The 19529-nt window shown below is 50.8% G+C and overlaps 1 protein-coding gene across 2 annotated transcripts; it reads left to right on the top strand.

Moving 5' to 3' along the window:
- Positions 1-253: 253 nt before the first annotated feature.
- ATCAY (ATCAY kinesin light chain interacting caytaxin) lies at positions 254-18109 on the top strand. Of its 2 annotated transcripts, none has more exons than XM_058820921.1 (13): positions 254-669; positions 1735-1858; positions 7392-7456; positions 8231-8452; positions 9296-9481; positions 9955-10057; positions 11043-11174; positions 11921-12007; positions 12790-12888; positions 13113-13148; positions 13274-13309; positions 14027-14062; positions 14292-18109. In XM_058820921.1, exons 2-13 carry the CDS (start codon positions 1782-1784, stop codon positions 14299-14301), a joined length of 1089 nt encoding a protein of 362 aa, XP_058676904.1. In that variant the 5' UTR covers positions 254-669; positions 1735-1781; the 3' UTR covers positions 14302-18109. The 2 variants fall into 2 exon arrangements, with proteins under 2 accessions (XP_058676904.1, XP_058676903.1); XM_058820920.1 differs by having other exon boundaries at positions 8231-8491.
- Positions 18110-19529: the final 1420 nt, after the last annotated feature.

Here is a 19529-nt window from a genome sequence, read left to right as displayed (position 1 = left end):
CCCTTCTCAGGGAACGATGTCCGCAGACCCCTCGGTGCCTCCTGCAGGAGCAGCCCTACCCCTGGCACCCCCTGTGCCAGCGCTGGCAGCTCCACCCGCCCAGCCGGGCACGGGTTCGGAGCCTGGCAGCCGATTGGGGCGGCGCTGGCACGGGGAGGGCTCCGGGGCTGTCCCTCCCCTCCTGCAGAGCACGGAATTAATTCGCTGATTTAGGGGAGCGCAGGCTCCGCCAGCTGCGGGCGGAAAGCCACCACCGAATCCCCAAAAATCATCATCACCGAATCCCAAAAACCATCACCGAATCCCAAAAACCATCACCGAACCCCAAAAACCACCACCAAAATCTCACCGAATCCCAAAAGCCGCCACCGCATCCCGAAATCCGCCAGGAAATCCCGCGGAGGCGTTCGGGGGAGCAGCAGCAGCCATGGAGGAGCAGGAATAACGCCCTGAGCCCGTCCCTCTTTCCGAGCCGAACCGCGGAGCAGCGGCTGCTGCCGGGAAAACCGACCTGGATGCATCCGCACGCTGCTCCATCCTCATCCTCCTCGTCCCCGCCGCCATCCGCGGGCCGCACCTGCTGAGCCGCGTCCAGCGGGAGGAGGAATGCGGAGCTGGCGGGGAGGAAGGCTCGGGCTCGCCTTTGTTCCCCTCTGAGCAGCGGCAGCGGTGAGTACGGGACGGACGGACGGACGGACGGACGGACGGACGGACGGACGGATGGATGGATGGATGGATGGATGGATGGATGGATGGATGCTGCAGCCGCCTCCAGCCGGGATTTCTCCTTCCCTTCTCCTTCTCTCCTCCTTCTTTTCTCCTTCCCTTCTCCTCCCTCGGCCCCTCCATGATGCCCGCGGGGCTGGCACGGAGCAGCTGCCGCCGGCCAGGGGGAGGAAATCGGGATTTTCCAGAGCCTGGAGGTGTCTGGGGTAGGGAAGGGCAGGGATGGAGCCAGACAAGGCCAGGGGCTCGCTGGGAAGGGCGGGAATGCCAGTCTGGGAGTGCCAATCCTGGGAATGCCGATCTGGAATGCCAATCGGGAATGTCAATCCCGGGAATGGCAATTTGGGAATGCTGATCTGGGAGTGCCAATCTGAGAATGCCAATCCTGAAATGCCAGTCCTGGGAATGGCAGTCTGGAATGCCAATCCCAGAAATGCCAGTCCTGGAATGTCAATCCTGGGATGCCAATCTAGGAATGTCAGTCTGGAATGTCAATCCTGTAATGCCAATCCTGGGATGCCAATCTGAAATGCCAGTCAGGGAATGTCAATCTGGGAATGCCAATCCCAGAAATGCCAATTTGGGAATGCCAGTCTGGGAATGCTGATCTGGGAATGCCAATCTGGAAGTGCCAAACCTGGGAATGCCAATTTGGGAGTGCCAATCTGGGAGTGCCAATCCCAGAAATACCAATTCTGGAATGGCAATCTGGGAATGCCAATCTGGAATGCCAATCTGGGAATGCCCCAGGGCAGCTCACCCTCAGCACAGAGGGGCTGATGAGCAGATTGGTGCTGCATGAGACACAAGAATGGGAACCCTGTGGGTGTCAGGGGGAGCAGCTGGGGCCCAAACAGACCCACACCCCGACCCTCACCTCCTCCCTGTGTCCCAAAACGTGCCCAGAGTGCAGAATTTGTGCTTTTCCCAGACGATCCCCTCTCACCCTGCCCTCCCAAGGGGTGTGGGTGCCCCATCCATGCCAACCTCTGTGCCTCCCCTCTGCAGCCTGAGCCCCTCCTGGGGGATCTGCTGGCCCCAGCCCCCCGAGAGCCATGGGCACCACGGAGGCCACGCTGAGGATGGAGAATGTGGATGTGAAGGAGGAGTGGCAGGACGAGGACTTCCCCAGGTGTGTTCCCCAAAACAAACAAAACAAAACCAGAATCATTTTAATTTTTTTTTTTTTTTTTTTTTGTTCCCTGTGAGAGACCATCAGAGTGGGAGGGTCCATGCCCAGGCCTCAGAGGCAACAGGAGCCTGAACTCCAAGAGGGGCTCAGAATTTTTGGGGCCGCTCTGAGCGCATCAAAAATCTGGGGATGTTTTTGGCATCTCTGGGTAGGCATGGGAAGGAGCCGGGTGTGGGGCACAGGGAGATTGGGACGGATGGAGGGATCCACAGAGGGTGGATGGATGCACGTGGGAGTGCATTTATGGATTTATGGACTCATTCCCAGGCTCTGAACCCAGCAGAATCCCAAACACAGCAGCGCTGCTGTGCCAGGATCCCTGCACCCAACGGGTGCCAGCCCTGTGGAGCTGACAGGAGGTGCCAAAGTAGCGCCTTCCACCTTCAGATCGGCTCCAGCAGCTGCACAGGGGTGCCAAACCCATCCCAAAACCCATCCCCGAGTGCCTGAATCGCCAGCACATTCCCACCCCCATTCCCAGCTCGTTCCCACTGCCAGGCTGCCGGGGCAGGGCTGGATTCTCCCTCTCTGGGGGCATTCCAGGGACATCCCAAATCCACTGGATTTGGGATTCTCCCTTTCCAGACATCCCAAACCCACCAGGGCTGGATTCTCCCTCTCAGGGACATCCCAAACCCAGTGGGTGTGGATTCCCCTACTCCAGGGACATCCCAAACCCACTGGGTGTGGATTCTCCCTTTCCAGACATCCCAAACCCACCAGGGCTGGATTCTCCCTCTCAGGGACATCCCAAACCCACTGGGTGTGGATTCCCCTACTCCAGGGACATCCCAAACCCACTGGATGTGGATTCTCCCTTTCCAGACATCCCAAACCCCATCGGGTGTGGATTCCTCTGCTCAGGAGACATCCCAATCCCACCAGGTCTGGATTCTCCCTCTGCAGACATCCCAAACCCACTGAGTGTGGATTCTCCCTCTCAGGAGACATCCCAAACCCACCAGGTGTGGATTCCCCTGCTCCAGGTGGCCCTGCCTGGGCAGCAGGGGTGACGCTGAGGGGGTTTCTCAGCTCCCTTCCAACGCTGCCCGTTCTTGGATCTGGAGCCCCTGCAGGTGCCCGGGGGCTCTCAGGGCTGGCGCAGCCCCTGCAGCTGCAGGCTCAGAGCCCCAGCATTGCCAGGCACAGAGAAAGGGGCTCCTGTTCCCTGGGATGAGCCTGGCTCTGTTCCTGGCAGCCCCAGCTGCGTGCCCTGTGAGCCCCTCTGTGCTGCAGCCCACAGCACGGCGTTTGTCCTTCCCTCCTCCCAGCCCCAGAGAGGATAAAATTCCCTCTGAGAGCTGCTGGATCCCTGCCAGCCCCGGGGTTTAATGGAGAAAAAGGAGAGAGAAGTGTGGGAAAGAAAGGGATGGATGATGGATGGATGGATGGATGGATGGATGGATGGATGGATGGATGGATGGATGGATGAGGGATGGATGGATGGATGGATGGATGGATGGATGGATGGATGGATGGATGAGGGATGGATGGATGATGGATAGATGATGGATGATGGATGGATGGATGGATGGATGGATGGATGGATGGATGGATGGATGAGGGATGGATGGATGGATGGATGGATGGATGGATGGATGGATGGATGGATGGATGGATGAGGGATGGATGGATGGATGGATGGATGGATGATGGATGATGGATGGATGGATGGATGGATGGATGAATGATGGATGGATGGATGGATGATGGATGGATGGATGGATGGATGGATGGATGGATGGATGGATGATGGATGGATGGATGATGGATGGATGGATGATGGATGGATGGATGATGGATGGATGGATGGATGGATGGATGGATGGATGGATGATGGATGGATGGATGGATGATGGATGATGGATGAATGATGGATGGATGGATGAATGATGGATGGATGGATGAATGATGGATGGATGGATGGATGATGGATGGATGGATGGATGATGGATGATGGATGGATGGATGGATGATGGATGGATGGATGATGGATGGATGGATGATGGATGATGGATGGATGGATGGATGGATGGATGGATGGATGGATGATGGATGGATGGATGATGGATGGATGGATGATGGATGGATGGATGATGGATGATGGATGGATGGATGATGGATGAGGGATGGATGGATGGATGGATGGATGGATGGGAATTGTGGAATTTTGGTTGGAAGCGGCCTTAAAACTCATTTCCCTCCCAAAGTGGGGATTCCTTCCAGCAAACCAGGCTGCTCAGAGAACAGAGACAGGAAATGAAGGTGTAGGAAGGAAAAGATCATCCCAGAGCTCCCTAAATATCCAGATAAAACTGCTGTGGCTCTGGGGCACCACCTGGGAGCTCTGTCCCACTCTGCCCATGCAGCAGCAAACACCAGGCCCAGCATTCCATGGAAATCCCTCCTGGAAAGCTCCAGGCACCCCCAAACCCAGGAAAACGCCCTGGGAATGAACCCCGGGAAAGGCAGAGGGATGTGAGAGGGGAGGGATGAGGCCGGAGCCCTGGGAGGAGCCTCCTCCGGAGGGATTGAGCAGGAACGACGCCAGACAGAGCCCAAACAGCCCCAGGCAAAGCAGGGAAAGCCAGCTGGGCTCTGCCGGCAATGAAAATAAATAAATTGTCCTTTTCCAGCCGCTTCCCCGCTGGAAGCGTTGCAATAATAGGGCAGGAGCTGCTGCATGTGGGACAGCCGCTCTCCAGCAGCTGATTTGCTGCAGAGCTATTTTTGCCTGCCTGCCATTAGCCAGTCTTGCCCCCCCCCCCCCCCCCAAAAAAAAAAAAAAAAAGGAAAAGAAAAAGAAAAGCCACATCCTAGACAGAGACCTGGGCCGGGAAAACAGAAAAACAGAACCCGGGCGCTGCTTGAGGGCCCGGGCCGACATTCCAGCGTTTCTGGGAGGCCGAACGGCGGCAGCCGCTGCGAGGAGGAGCCGGGAGAGGAGCGGGCGGATCCTCGGTGCTGCCCCGGCTCCGATCCCGGCCCGGCTCGGGCGGCCCGGGGCGGGGATGCCGTGACCGAGACGCGGGCGGCGCGGAGCGGGAGCATGCTCACTCCTGCATCCGTCCCTGCATCCCTTCCTGCATCCCTTCCTGCATCCGTTCCTGCATCCATCCCTGCATCCATCCCTGCATCCGTTCTTGCGTCTATTCCTGGATCTATTCCTCCATCTACCCTTGCATCCATCGCTGCAACTGTCCTGTCTGCATTCCTGGATCCATCACTGCATCCATTCCTGGATCTATCCTTGCTTCCATCACTGCATCCATTCCTGGATCTAACCCTGCATCTATTCCTGCATCTATTCCCTGCATCCATCACTGCATTCATTCCTGCACCCATTCCTGCATCTATTCCTGCATCCATTCCTGCATCCATTCCTGGATCTATTCCCTGCATCTAATCCTGCATCTAATTCTGCATCTATTCCCTGCATCCATCCCTGCCTCCCTCCTGCATCCTTCCCCTCATCCCTCCCTGCATCCGTCCCTTCATCCATTCCCGGATCTTTTCCTGCATCCCCCCCTCATCCCGCGGTCCCGCTCTGTCCCTGCGGGCCGGGGCTGGCCCAGGGCCCCGAGCAGAGCCCCGGCTCTCCCCGAATTTGTCCCGGGGGGTTTGGAGGCAGGAGGAGCCGCGGGAGGAGGCGGCGATCGCCCCGCAGCAGCCTCGGGGAAGGTGAGCGCGGCTTTTCCTCCCCTCGGCCCGCCCGAGCCGAGCTCGGTGTGAGCAGCACGTACTCAGCTCCCCTCCCTTCTCCTCCCTCATCCCCATCCGGATGCTGTGTCACCAGCCCGTGCCGGGCGCCAAATCCCGGGACAAACCGCGCCAGGCCCGGGTGGGCGCGGGCAGGGGGAGCCGAGGGGGGCTCGGGGGGTTTTTCCTTCTGCTCCGGAGGGTCCCGCACGTGCCTTTGATCGGGTGCTGAGCCCTCATGAATATGCAGTGACCGGCAGCCGGGGATTATCCCTTAATCTGCATATTTATGGGGTTTAATTTGCCTGGTGGCCGCGGTGTCGTGGAAAGGAGCGGGGCAGAGCTGGGCTGGATCCTGTCCCCGCTGTCACCTCCCTCCTTTGCTGTGCGCCGGGGCCATCGGGCTGCGGGCCAGCGACTCTGCTCAGGCTCATCATCCTCATCATCCTCATCCTTGTCCTCATCCTCATCCTCATCTCATCCTCATCTCATCCTCATCATCCTTATCCCCATCCTCATCTCATCCCCATCCTCATCCTCATCATCTTCATCCCCATCCTCATCCCCATCCCCATCCTCATCTTCCCCATCCCCATCCTCATCTTCCCCATCCCCATCCTCATCCTCATCCCCATCCTCAAACCCATCCCCATCCTCATCATCCTCATCATCCCCATCCCCATCCCCATCCCCATCCTCATCCTCATCCTCATCCTCATCCACATCCTCATCCTCATCCTCATCCTCATCTCATCCCCATTCCCAGATTTGTCCCAGGGATTTCGCAGCTCCTCCCTGGCCAGGGGGAAGGAGGGATCTCAAACAGAGATTTGAGAGCATGGACTGGTGCAGTTGGTGGGGTTTGATGAGGAAATGTCAAACACAGATAATTCCAGGGGCCAGAACAAATCCCAGCTCCAGCTGAGGGAAAAAGCACCCAGGGTGAGGCTCAGGCACAGCAAAGGTTCCTGGCCACAGCCCAGACCCAAATTCCCACTTTTCCCACCCAGACTGGGGCAGGAGCAGCTCCAGCAGCTGCCCAGGGGTGCCAGCCGTACCCTGGGGGTTGACTTTAGCAAGGAAAACTTTCCAATCCGTTGATGCCTCCAGCTGGAGGGGCCCAGATTTGAGCTGGGAGGGTGCAGGAGCTGAGCAGGAGAGGCTGCAAACCCCAGGAAAAGAGGGGTGGCCCCAAAATAGGGGTTGGACGCTGATACCTGGATTTTAGCATGGATTCGACCCAATTCCAGCCCACAGCAGGGGCTGGGAGTCACCCAGGGGGGCTGAGGTGACAATTTGGGGTCACTGGTCCCAAATAGAGCCAGAACCAAGGAGTTCCTGGGGAAGGAAGTTGTGGGTAAAACTGTGATGGATTGGGGTGAAAACATCCCTGCCTGTGTGCTGTGTCCATCCCAGAGCCCTGCCAGGGAATGGGGACACAGCCCTGGGGTGCCCTAATTAGGGGGTGCCCTAACGAGGAGCCCCAGGGCCTGGCACTGCCCCTCGGAGCTCCTGCAGAATAAAAATGAGCAGAACACAGAGGAGGAGAACGCTGCCAAGGCCAGGATTTGTTCTCTGCTGGATTTTTTCATCCCTTGCGGTGTTCTGGAGGTCGGTGGGGATTGCAGAGCAGCCAGGAGGGAAGCCCAGACCCTCAGGGTGACAAAGGGAAAGGGCAGAGCTGGGGTTGGGTTTTTTCCCTGCTGCCTCCATTCCCTCAGGATGATTTCCCCCCTCATTTCCCCCGCTCTCTGCTGTGTTCTTTGTCCTGCAGGCCTCTCCCAGAGGAGACAGGGATGGAGTCTCTGGGAAGCCCCACGGAGGACGAGACCACGTCCTGTAAGTACCAAATTCTGCAAGCGCGGGGGAGCTGCCAGGCAGGGAGAAAACCTTGGATTCTCCACCAAAATAAAAATTAAAAATTCTCACTTGGGAGAGGGAACCCGCGGGGATTTGAAGTTGTTCGTGCATCCTGAGGATCTGGGGGAGGAAACTGGGATTTCAGGGCTGTGGGTGCTCCCATCCCAGTGCCTTCCAGTGGGACCCACCACCCTGAGGGCTCCAGCTCCATCTTCCAGCAGGAATTATCCTTGAGGGTGCCTTGCTCTGTGCCTCCAGAATGTGTTGGAATGCCAGGCTCTTGCTTGTTCTAAGGCCAGGAGGAATAAAACTCAGGAGACCTTTTTGAAGTCTCACTCCAGAGTGAGACTGCAATATTATCTTTATTTATTGCAAACTTACGAGATGTGAGCTCTCACTAACAAGTCGAGAAAGTGAGCTAAATTGGTGTTTATCCAAGGCTATTTAAGTCTTAATTCTTTAATAAACGGTTGATATTAATATTATTTATATTTATAGTTGATATCTCTATTATTTATGCTTCTAACTCGGTTATGATTACTGGAAACCTGCAGCACAGACATAATTAGAGCAAACTGAAGAAGGAAGAAGGTGTAAAACAGACAATTAACCTACCCAAAATCTTCTACCTTGGCTCCTATGTATTACTATCCGCTAAAACCCCGGATCTGAGATTTTTTTACCTTGTGAGATCACACAGCACTGCCCGAACCCCACATCACCCTGTCAGTTTTATTTTCCTCTGGACTCCAGCTCCCCCCAACACCCTGAACTTCAACGGGGCCCATCGGAAGAGGAAGACCCTGGTGGCACCCGAGATCAACATTTCCCTGGACCAGAGCGAGGGCTCCATCCTCTCTGACGACTTCCTGGACACCCCGGACGACCTGGACATCAACGTGGACGACATCGAGACCCCTGACGAGACAGATTCCCTCGAGTTCCTGGGCAACGGCAACGAGCTGGAATGGGAAGGTGAAAGAACGTCATTTTTCGAAGTTATTACGACTATGTGTTAGTAAAATAAAGTTATGAATATATTCATAATTAAATAAAATTTAAATGATTAATAAATTGGCCCAAAAATAAAAATAATTAATAAATCGGCCCAAAAATAAAAATAATGAATAAATTGGCCCAGATCGATGAGCTGGAAGGGGAAGGTAAAACAACCCTGGTTCTGGGTGAGCGTTTCCAGGGGTTGGGGTGGTTTATTCTGCCTCATTTTAAAGATTTTTGTTAGTAAAATTAGGAATATATTCATAATTAAATAAAATTTAAATTATTAATAAATTGGCCCAAAAATAAAAATTATTAATAAATTGGCCCAATTTATATTATATTGTAGAAAAACTTTAAAATCTCCCTCTGATAAGCAGAGGGAGATTTTAAAGTTATTTCTATAATATTTGGGCAGCAGAGCAAGGTTAAAACCTGTAGGATTGTACCCTCTTCTGAATGGTTAGGCGAATTTATACAATGTCATTTTTCGAAGTTATTACAACTGTGTGTTAGCAAAATAAAATTATGAACATATTAATAATTAAATAAAATAAAAATGATTAATAAATTGGCCCAAAAATAAAAATAATGAATAAATTGGCCCAAAAATAAAAATAACTAATAAATTGGTCCAAGAATAAAAACAATGAATAAATTGGCCCAGATCAAGGCTGGAGGTGAAACCCCATCAGAGCATCATCCCTGAGCGTCCTGGGCTGACAAGAAAGTGAATTTTTTGGGAACCCCACAACATTGGCGTTCCCAAAGCTCTTCCCCGTTCCTCCTCAAGGCAAGAGCCCTTTGTCCCTTTCCCAGATGACACCCCGGTGGCCACGGCCAAGAACATGCCAGGGGACAGCGCAGACCTGTTTGGGGACGGTGGCACCGAGGATGGCAGTGCCACCAACGGGCGCCTCTGGAGAACCGTCATCATCGGCGAGCAGGAGCACAGGATCGACCTGCAGATGATCAAACCCTACATGAGGGTGGTGACGCACGGAGGTGAGCCCAAACCCTGGTCCCTCTGTCCCTCTGTCCCTCTGTCCGTCCCACCAAGGCTGGCTGGGCCCTGTTTGGGGGGAAAAATTTGGGGTTTTTCGGTAGAAAAGCACAAAAGCGCTCAGATGGTGCTAAAGATGTTTAGTGATTGTAGAATTTTCATCTGGACGGATTGTGCCAGTCCCTGGGATGCTCGAGGGTCCACACATGTGCAGTCAGGTTTGTTTCCAAAGTCCAAGCCGAGCCAAGGGGCAATCCAGCTTTAAAACCCCAAAATCCATTCTCTGAGCCCCAAACCCACATTATAACCAAGCCAAGGAGGAAATTTCACAGTGGAAAATATCTGAAGAGAGAAACGCTCACCTGGAGCTGAGCAGAGACACAAAAACCACCCCAGGGCCAAATTCCAGCGCTGTTTTCCCCTCGGCTGTCCCGTTTTTGCCTGGAAAGTGTCACTTTGGTGGTTTTTTGGGCAGGATACTACGGAGAAGGTCTCAACGCCATCATCGTCTTTGCTGCCTGCTACCTCCCCGACAGCAACCTGGCAGATTATCACTACATCATGGAGAACCTCTTCCTGTGAGTGCCTGGGAGGGACAGCAGCCTGGGGGAACGCTGGCTCTGGGTTCGTCTGGGTTGGGATTGAAGGAACTTGAGGCAGTAATTCATGTTGGGACCCGGGTGTTTGTTATCTCTTATCAGTAAAACAGTCTCACTGCTGTGAGTTGGGCAGCAAGGCACAAAATGGCCAGCAATCTCTTGGTACAAGAGATTTTAAGACTAAACCATCCAATTAAGAGCCGACACCTGGATTATTTTCCCTTTTAACCCAATAACTGATCCCAATGTGGATTTTTCCACCCAATTACAAAATGCCGCCCAAACCCAAGAAGAAGAAACCGAGGACAGCACCCTGTGCCCTCCATCCTGCTCCCGTCCACAACACACTAAAAACCCAAAACCTCGATTTCTCACCAAGTGATCCACCTGCACCACTCTCTACGATCTATTTCACACTTTTGTGGATTATATTTTGAAGTTTAGGAAGCTTTCTCCATGGATGAGGGTCAAAGTCAGTGCTGCCCTGAGGGTCAGGACACTCCAGAGCAGACAGAGGAATATTCCCAGTGCTCTGGGCATCCAGAGGAAAGCACACAGCAGCTTCCCTGGAATTTCAGCTGGGAGCAGGCTGGATGCAAGCCCAGCCCTGCCAGGGGCTGCTGGGACACTGGTGGGACACTGGTGGGACATTGGTGGGACATTGGTGGGACACTGGTGGGACACCGGTGGGACATTGGTGGGACATTGGTGGCACAATGGGCACAGTTCCGAGTCCAACAAGGCCAAGAGCTCAAACATTGCAGGAATTATGGCCAGGATGGACTCACTGTGCCCAGGCTGGGACAGTCCCTGCTGAGCAGGGCACAAAGTTCTGATCCCTGAGGGACACCCAAAGCTGTTCCCAGCCCTATAAAGAGGCTCTGGAGCTGTTCCAGGGTGGCACAGGGGCACTTGCAGAAATCTCGAGGATGTTTTTGGGGTCTCACTGGGTTCCTCTCGGCAGGTATGTGATCAGCAGCCTGGAGCTGCTGGTGGCTGAGGATTACATGATCGTGTACCTGAACGGGGCCACGCCGCGCAGGAGGATGCCAGGCCTGGGCTGGCTCAAGAAGTGCTACCAGATGATCGACAGAAGGTGAGGAACCTGCTCCTGGGGCCTCTCCAGAGGAAAATCAGAGGCTGCTTGTGACCCCTGGTGTTCGCAGGGGCGAGGGAAGAGATGAGGATGTGACTCCGTGTTTCAAAAGGCTTGATTTATTATTTTATGATATGTATTACATTAAAACTATACTAAAAGAATAGAAGAAAAGGTTCTCATCAAAAGGCTGGCTAAGGATAGAAAGGAATAAATAACAAAGGTTTGTGGCTCAGGCTCTCTGTCCGAGCCAGCTGACTGTGATTGGCCATTAATTAGAAACAACCACATGAGACCAATCACAGATGCACCTGTTGCATTCCACAGCAGCAGATAACCATTGTTTGCATTTTGTTCCTGAGGCCTCTCAGCTTCTCGGGAGGAAAAAAATCCTAAGGAAAGGATTTTTTATAAAAGTTGTCTGCCACAGCTGTTCCTCAACAGGAACGAGCCTGAGCCAGTCCCACATTCCTTACACCTGCCAGGTGCTGGAATGCACCTCAGAAATCACCTCAGTGCCCTCCCCTTGGGCAGGGACAGCTCCCACCACCCCAGGCTGCTCCCAGCCCTGTCCAGGGATATTTTAATTTATAATGATATTTCCAGAGCAGTGCTCCACATCCTGCTGAGCTGGGATGAGCTTCCCAAGGGTTTCACCTGGGCAGCCCCTGCTGGAGCCCAGCACAGCACAGGGCAGCTCAGGAAACGTCCCTGGGATGTGACTCTGTCCCCTGACCTGTCCCCAGGCTGAGGAAGAACCTCAAGGCCCTGATCATCGTGCACCCCTCGTGGTTCATCAGGACTGTCCTGGCCATCTCCAGGCCCTTCATCAGGTGGGCACAGCAGCCCCAGGCTCAGCAGGTGTGGGGTGGGAGTTTGGAATCACAGAGTGATGGAGCATCCTCGGTTTGAGGGGTCCACAGGGATCATCCAGCCCAGCCCCTGGCCCTGCACAGGCTCCCCAACAATCCCAGCCTGTCCCAGAGTGGTGTCCAGGGGCTCCTGCAGCTCTGGCAGGGCTGGGAAGGGACCATTCCCTGGGAAATTCAGTGCCCACCACCCTCAGGGGGAAGAACCTTTCCTGATCTCCCTCCCAAATCCCAGAACCTCTCCCTGACCTCCATCCCAAACCCCTGAACCTTTCCTTGATTTCCATCCCAAATCCCAGAACCTTTCCTGGGATCCATTGCAAACCCAGAACCTTTTCCTGATCCCCATCCCTGAACCTCTCCCTGACCTCCATCCCAAACCCTTGAACCTTTCCCTGATCTCCATCCCAAACCCTTGAACCTTTCCTGATCTCCATCCCAAACCCCTGAACCTTTCCTTGATCCCCTGAACCTTCCCCTGATCTCCATCCCAAACCCCTGAACATTTCCCTGATCTCCATCCCAAACCCCTGAACATTTCCCTGATCTCCATCCCACCCCAGCCCCAGCCCTTCCCTGGGTTTTAATCCCACAAATCACATTTCGAGCTCACCCTCAGCCAGGGGTGACCAGGGTGGAGCTCCCCCTTGTCCTGCACCCCTCAGACCCGCCCAGTGCCACCTCCAGAGGTGTTTTTGGAGCCCCTGGGGTGGCAGTGCCTCTCTCTCTGTGTCTCTCCCTGCCAGTGTGAAGTTCATCAACAAGATCCAGTACGTGCACAGCCTGGAGGAGCTGGAGCAGCTCATCCCCATGGAGCACGTGCAGATCCCAGAGTGTGTCCTGCAGTGAGTGCCAGGGGGGCCCTGGGGCTCTGGGGGGGACAGCTGGGGGGTCCTGAGCCCAAATCCATGGATGGGGAGGGCAAACCTGCCCAGAGCCTGGGCAAACCTGGCCCCAGCCAAGGAATGGCCCCAGACTGTGGCTCAGAGCTTCTGCCCCTCAGCAAACGCCAAAAAATGGGGCTAAAAGGGAACAGCAGCAGCTAAAGGAGGCTTTGTCTCTGTTGCAGATATGAAGAAGAGAGGATCAAGGCCAGGAAAGAAAGGTAAGATGGATTTGGGGAGGGATGGAGAGCGGCTCCTCTCCAGGGCTCATCCATCACCCCAGGAAGGCCCTGGGGGCTCCTCCTTCCCCCTGGGGATGGATTCCCAATGGGATTTGTGTTTACAGGGCAGAGGAGAAACAAGACATGGCTGAGAGGGAAAGGTAAGGACTCTGATTTCCCCTTCCCTTCCCTTTGATTTCCCCTTCCTCTGATTTCCCCTTCCTCTGATTTCCCCTTCCTCTGACTTCTCCCCTCCTCTGATTTCCCCTTCCCTTGAAGGGTCTCTGGGCATGAGAACAGCCCCCCAGCTTGGGAGCCCCCCTGGAACCCACCAGGGCATTCCCAGAGTGTCCAGGAGCTGATAAAGGCTGGAACTGTAGGGAAGGGAAATTCTGGAGGGGTTTGGAAGATAAAATCCTTCACCAGGATAATGTGGCTCCGGTCCTGATCAGACACAGCCTCTCTTCTTATTCTAATTCCTGAGGGGAGCAGGGAAAGATGCCCTGGATGAGGCTGAAATATTCCTGGAGATCAGGGCAGAGAGGGGGATTGGTTTATTTTGAGATTTATTTGATATTAGAGATTTATTAATTATTATTTATTTGTTTGTTTATTTATTTATTATTATTTTTATTTATTAATTAATTTTTATTTTTATTTTTATTTTTAATTTATTTTTATTTTTATTTTTATTTTTATTTTTTATTTTTTATTTTTGATTTTATTATTTATTATTCATTATTCATTACTCATTATTCATTATTTAATAATTATTATTTATTTTAGTATTTAGTATTTGGTATTTAGTATTTCTTTATTTTTTATTTTTTTATGTACCATGTGCTGGAGGTTTATTTATTTTTATTTTCTCTTTGCAGCATGCCTGTGCCCCCAGCAGAGGATCAGGAGACCAGGTTTGAGCTCTTGGTGTGGCTGGGTCCCATCCTGTGCCATTTGTGATCCAGGGTCCCCCAGCCCGATGTCACTTTGTCCCCTCTGCCCATGGAATCCATGGCTGGCACCATCAGTGTCCCCAGCAACCATTTCACCCAAATTCCCTCGTTGTTTTTGTTGGTGTGGTGGCAATAATCACATTTTTAACCTCAGTTTGAGCCTGAAAGTGCCTCCTGTCCCTTTTGCCAGCATGTCCTGAGTGGCAGCAGCACCGAGGATGGAGCAGAAGGAGCAGCCTGGAGCCACCACCTCAACAAGGACCTCTGGGGACAAGAGCTTGCCACCACCTTCCCCCGAGCCCTGTAAATCCTGGAGCCTGCCTCCTCTGCCTCCAAAGTCCTTTCACCTCTTGGGAATCACTTTCCTCTTTTTAAAAATAGAAAAGAAAAAGAAGAACAAAAACCAAACAAACCCCCCCAGAACACGAAGCAGGAGCAGCACTTTACAGCACAGGTTCTGGTGTGTTTAGGGAATGGTCTGTGGAGAGCATTGCACAGCGCAGATACTCACTGTGTATCCTTGGAGTAAGTCAAGAGCATCCCCCAGCCCATGAATCTCCAGCCCAGAGAGAGAATTTATTTTGGTTTCGATGATAAAACCTTCCCTTCACTCGCTGCTGGCCAGCACGGAGCACCCCAGGCTCCTCCAGGACACCCCAAAAGCTGAGAACAACCAACCACACAGGCAATGGCAAGAGCTTTCCCCTCCTTTCTCCAGCCAGTGTGAGTTTCTTCCAGAAGATTCCGAGTGCAGCACTGCCAGCTCCCACCGTTCCTCTGGAACTCATTGCCAGCAAGAAATCTCATGGTTTTTCCTGGTTTTTTCCTGATTTATCCCGTCCAGGAGCATGAGGCACTCTGAAGGGATCCCACAGAACCTTCTCCTGAGGGCACACACCCCAAAGGGGTTTGGAAGCAGTTTTCCGTGATAAGGAAGTTGCCCAGGCCCTGTTTTGGTCTCCACTGGACAATCACTCTCTGCTGATGCTGCTGAAATGTTGGGAGGTTCCCTGAGGAGGGAAATGCTCCTCCAGCACATTAAATTCCACCTAAAATTCCACATTCCAGCCTGGGATGGCCCCATGGAGGGTGCAGGACACGGGGACGGCTGCTGGAACCCAGAGGTGCAGGTGGGACTTGGACCCTTGGGATTCGGGACTGGGACTTGTGAGGGTTCTGTGAGCAAAGGAAGGGGGAAAGAAACGAAGGAACATTCAAAATTCTTTGGAAATTCCTGATTTCAGAGGCAGAGGCAGCTTGCATGGCCTCGGGCTGGGTCCCTGGAATGGCCAAGGCCAGGCTGGGACAGTGGGAGATGTCCCTGCCCATGGCACGGTGGCACTGATGGGATTTCAGTTCCCTCCAAACCAAATTTTAGGTTTTCCTGATCCCATGATCAGCTAAAACCCCTCTCAGACTCCTGCAGATGAGGAATTCCCTCATTTCTTCACTTCACCACCCCTTTCATTCTCCAGATGAAGAATTCCCTTCTCATGGTTTCAAGGAGAATTCTGGATTTCTCCTGGAAGTGGGGATGGCTCCCCTGGACACACAAAGCTGCTTTTCTCCTCCTTTCAGTGAACAAAACCACGCTGGGTGAGCCCCTTCCTCCCCTTGGGTGCTCCAAGGAAGCACCAAAATGACTTTTTAAACCTTAATTCCCATTTGAGACGTTCTCCTCACACGCTCCAGCCAGGGATGGAAAGCAGAGCTCCGCGCCCACAGCACCAGCCCAGAGGCTGAAGGTGGAAAAGAAAAATAAAATTCCACATTCCATCTGAACAAGATAATTATAAACCAATTATTGACAAAATATTCCAAGTTGGAAGGGGCTGGGATCATGGCGGGGTGGCACTGGATGGGATTTAAGGTCTTTTCCAGCCCAAACCAATGGAATTTTATGAGGAATTCTGTAAAATTCGAGGCAAGGGGAGCCCTGCAGGTGTTGGTGGAGCTCAGGTTTGTTCCAGGTGGCTCCTCCCTGCTGTCCTGAGCTCCCAGCTCTGTCTGGAGGCAGAAGGAGCAGCCAGGAATCCCCAAATTCCCAAATGCCCAAATCCCCAAATCCCCAAATCCCCAAATTCCCAAATTCCCAAATTCCCAAATCCCCAAATCCCCAAATGCCCAAATTCCCTCCCAGTGCCTCTGTGCCAGAGTGGAGGAAGGACTTTGCTGATTAATCCAATTTCAGTTCCCACCATGAACAATCACAAAGCTCCTCGTGGACCCAGAGGCTGGGACTGCACTGAGAACACTTCAAGGTGATTTCCCTTTTTCTTTTTTTTTCCCTTTGTTTTTATGGATTTAGAGAGAAATTCATCAGTTTTCCACCCAGGGCGTGACCCACGCTGGCACTGCAAGGGAAGTTTGTGATTATTCAACAATAAAATGGATAAAGCATTGAGTGACGGGGTCAAAATCCAGCTCTAGGAAGAGTTTGTGCATCAAAAAACGTTCAAAAATACTTCTGGGATGGAAGAGATGGAAGTGGGAGATGAGGAATCCCAATCTCCTTTCAGGAGGGATCCACACCAGGATGGAATTTGCTTTTTTATTGTTTTTTATTTATTCCTGCCCAAACCCACTCTGCCTGCACTTTCAGGAAAAAAGGAAAAATACAGAATGAGCAGATCTGACAATGAAACTTCACCTTTCTCCAAGTAATTCCCTCAGAACAAGGGAATTTCAGCTGGGAAAAGGACAGATCCCCAATTTCCCTTCATGAGATGGAGGTGGGCACTCGTTTCCATACAAAAAAAATCAATTTTTAACTTCTTGGAAGAGATTTTTGGTTTTGTTCTGTTTCAAAAAGTGCACTTTGTGATGGAGCGCTCCAAGTGCTGTGCATTAGATTTTAATTTTCACAGCTTTATAAGCATGTAAAGTTTATGTTCATGGATGGATGGATGGATGGATGGACACATGGATAAAGTTTTTATGTCTTTTAACACAGAGAAGAACCTGCCGCCCCATCAATTAGAAATGCCAAAAGTGCATTTTATAGCAGCAAAAAAAAATTAATTACTATTAACTTATTTCAACCAGTTGATTGCAAAGCAAAAAAAAAAATTACAAATTTTTGGACAAAAACAGCAAAAAAAGAAAATGTCCCTGTCCCAAAGGTGGAGTGACAAATCTCAGCTGGATGGGGAGAAATCTGCACTGCTGCTGGTGGAAATGCATTTCCAGTGGGACTTTGACCAGTCTATAAATATATAAATATGTTTAAAGGAGAAAATGAAATGAACTCATCCCTTTAGCAATACTGCTGGACTGCTCGGTGCCCCCTGTTCCTGCCTCAGAAATCAGCCCTGCAGGACCCAGATCTTCATTTCTCAGTTCCCTGGATTGCATCGAGCACTTTCTGGTCTGATCTGACTTTTCCTGAGGTTTTTCTCCCATGGGAAGTCGCGTTTTAGCTGCAGGAAAAGTTCTTTTATGCCCAAATTCACCAAATCCTGGTGGTTTTACTCGAAGTGTGTTTCATGGCAGGACCTCAATTCGCTCCACGTCAGCCTGAAAAATCCAATTTCTTCCTGTGCAGGGCAGGATTTCCCTTCCCCTCTCCTGGAGGATTTATCCTCAGCCCCAGAAACTCCAAATTTTCTGCTTTTTACACCCAGAATTGGGGCTGGCCATGAGTTTTTGTCGTGGTTCACCAGGAAGGCACAGGAACCAAAGCTGGATTCCAGGGCAGGAATTCACCCCAATCCTTCCTCTCCAGTGCTGTGCTAATGTAAATGGATATTTAGAGATTCCCTCATGGTTATTTTTCCATCTTTACTCCCCACAGAGGTGCAGAAAAAGGTTTTAAAGGTGAAAAATCCTCTTTTTTAGAGGGTTTCAAAAAACAGGAGTCAAGGAAGGGCTGTGGCAGGAAAAAGGGACAAAAAACCCCACAAAAAGCACATTTTCCTCTTTTCTATTTCCGTCTTTCCTTCCTTCCTGGCAGCCAGAAACTCAGCAGGTTTTGGTAAAGGACAATAAACCACAATCCCAGGGGTTTAATTTTTTTTTTTTTTTTGTTCCTTTCCAGCCCAACCCCACCTGTACAAACGTGTGAAATGTCATTTTCTGCAGTGGTTGTAATTTAGGTGGTTTGTGCTAGCAGACTCTTCATCTGTACCCTGAGTTTTGCTTTGTATTATTCCATAAATTCTGTGGGTATTCTATTAAAATGAGACTAATCCTTCAGCCACAAGATTCTGTCAAGTAGATTTTATTTAGGATTTGGCTTCATGTGGAAAATATGAGGGAAATTTGTTGTTTGGATGTTGTTCCCTTGAAGAAAGGCATTCAAAGGAAATTCTGACACTGCAAAATTCCAATTATTTTCCTAAAATAACTCCTGTTCTGGAGGATTCTTTCCCAAAAAGAGCCATGGAAAAAATTCCTTTCCTTGGGTTTCTCTCAACCTGCACAGGACCCTGCTCGTCTCAAGTTGTTTAAGCTCACATTATTTTTATATTTATTTTTATAATCCAATTAATACCATGACTGTAAATTGAGAATTATAAACCCAAACACACAAAAATCAACCCAAAGCCACTTAAATGGAAAAATACCAAACCTCACGAACCCCTTTTTTATTTATAATATTATTATTATTATATTTAATATTATTTAATATTCAACATCCAACTATTTACAGTGAGATGCCTAATTTGAGTGGGTTTAGACAAATCATTAACATAATTAATGAACTGGAAATAGGAATATACACAAATCTAATCCTCTAACAAGCATTGCTCTAGTCATGCTGTGAATTCTTTCAGGAAATGCATATTAATTGAAATTAATTTTAAATTAGGGCTACACTTGTGCTGGAAATTTGTATGAAGCAGATTTTTTTTCTCTGATTTCATTTTTTCCATAAAAACCAAAATCCCATCAGGATCAATTCAATTTTTTTTTCTGTTCATCCTCTGCTTTTTTTGTTTCATTTCTATAGAAAAGCCTTTTGGGGTTGCAATTTTGCAGCTCAAATATTCAATTTATGGCATCAACAAGCACATGGGAGTTTGGGGTGACCGATTTGGGGCTTTCCAGGGCCTGAAGGGGGCTCCAGGAGAGGGATTTGGGATTTGGGATTTGGGATTTGGGATGGAGGGACAGGACACAGGGAGAGGTGGGATTTTGGGAAGGAATTTGTCCCTGGGTGGAATTAAAAAAAAAAAAAAAATCAAAAACTTGGAATTTAAATTGGGCTCTGTGTGGAATTAAAAATAAAATTAAAAAAAAAAAATTAAAAAAAAAAAAAAAAAAAAAAAACCAGCAACAACAAAAACCACCAAAAACTCGGAATTTTAATTCGGCTCTGACACCCCGTTATTCCAGGCTGATCCCAGTCCCCAAGTGAAAATAATTCCCATCTCTTGCCTCTTCACCAATCCCAAGTGAAAATAATTCCCATCTCTTGCCTCTGACG

This window comes from Ammospiza caudacuta, chromosome 28 (assembly GCF_027887145.1).
Source record: "Ammospiza caudacuta isolate bAmmCau1 chromosome 28, bAmmCau1.pri, whole genome shotgun sequence".
In the NCBI taxonomy this organism is placed as follows: domain Eukaryota; kingdom Metazoa; phylum Chordata; class Aves; order Passeriformes; family Passerellidae; genus Ammospiza; species Ammospiza caudacuta.
Note: the sequence above shows the minus strand (reverse complement) of the source record. Positions and strands in the feature narration are given on the sequence as shown.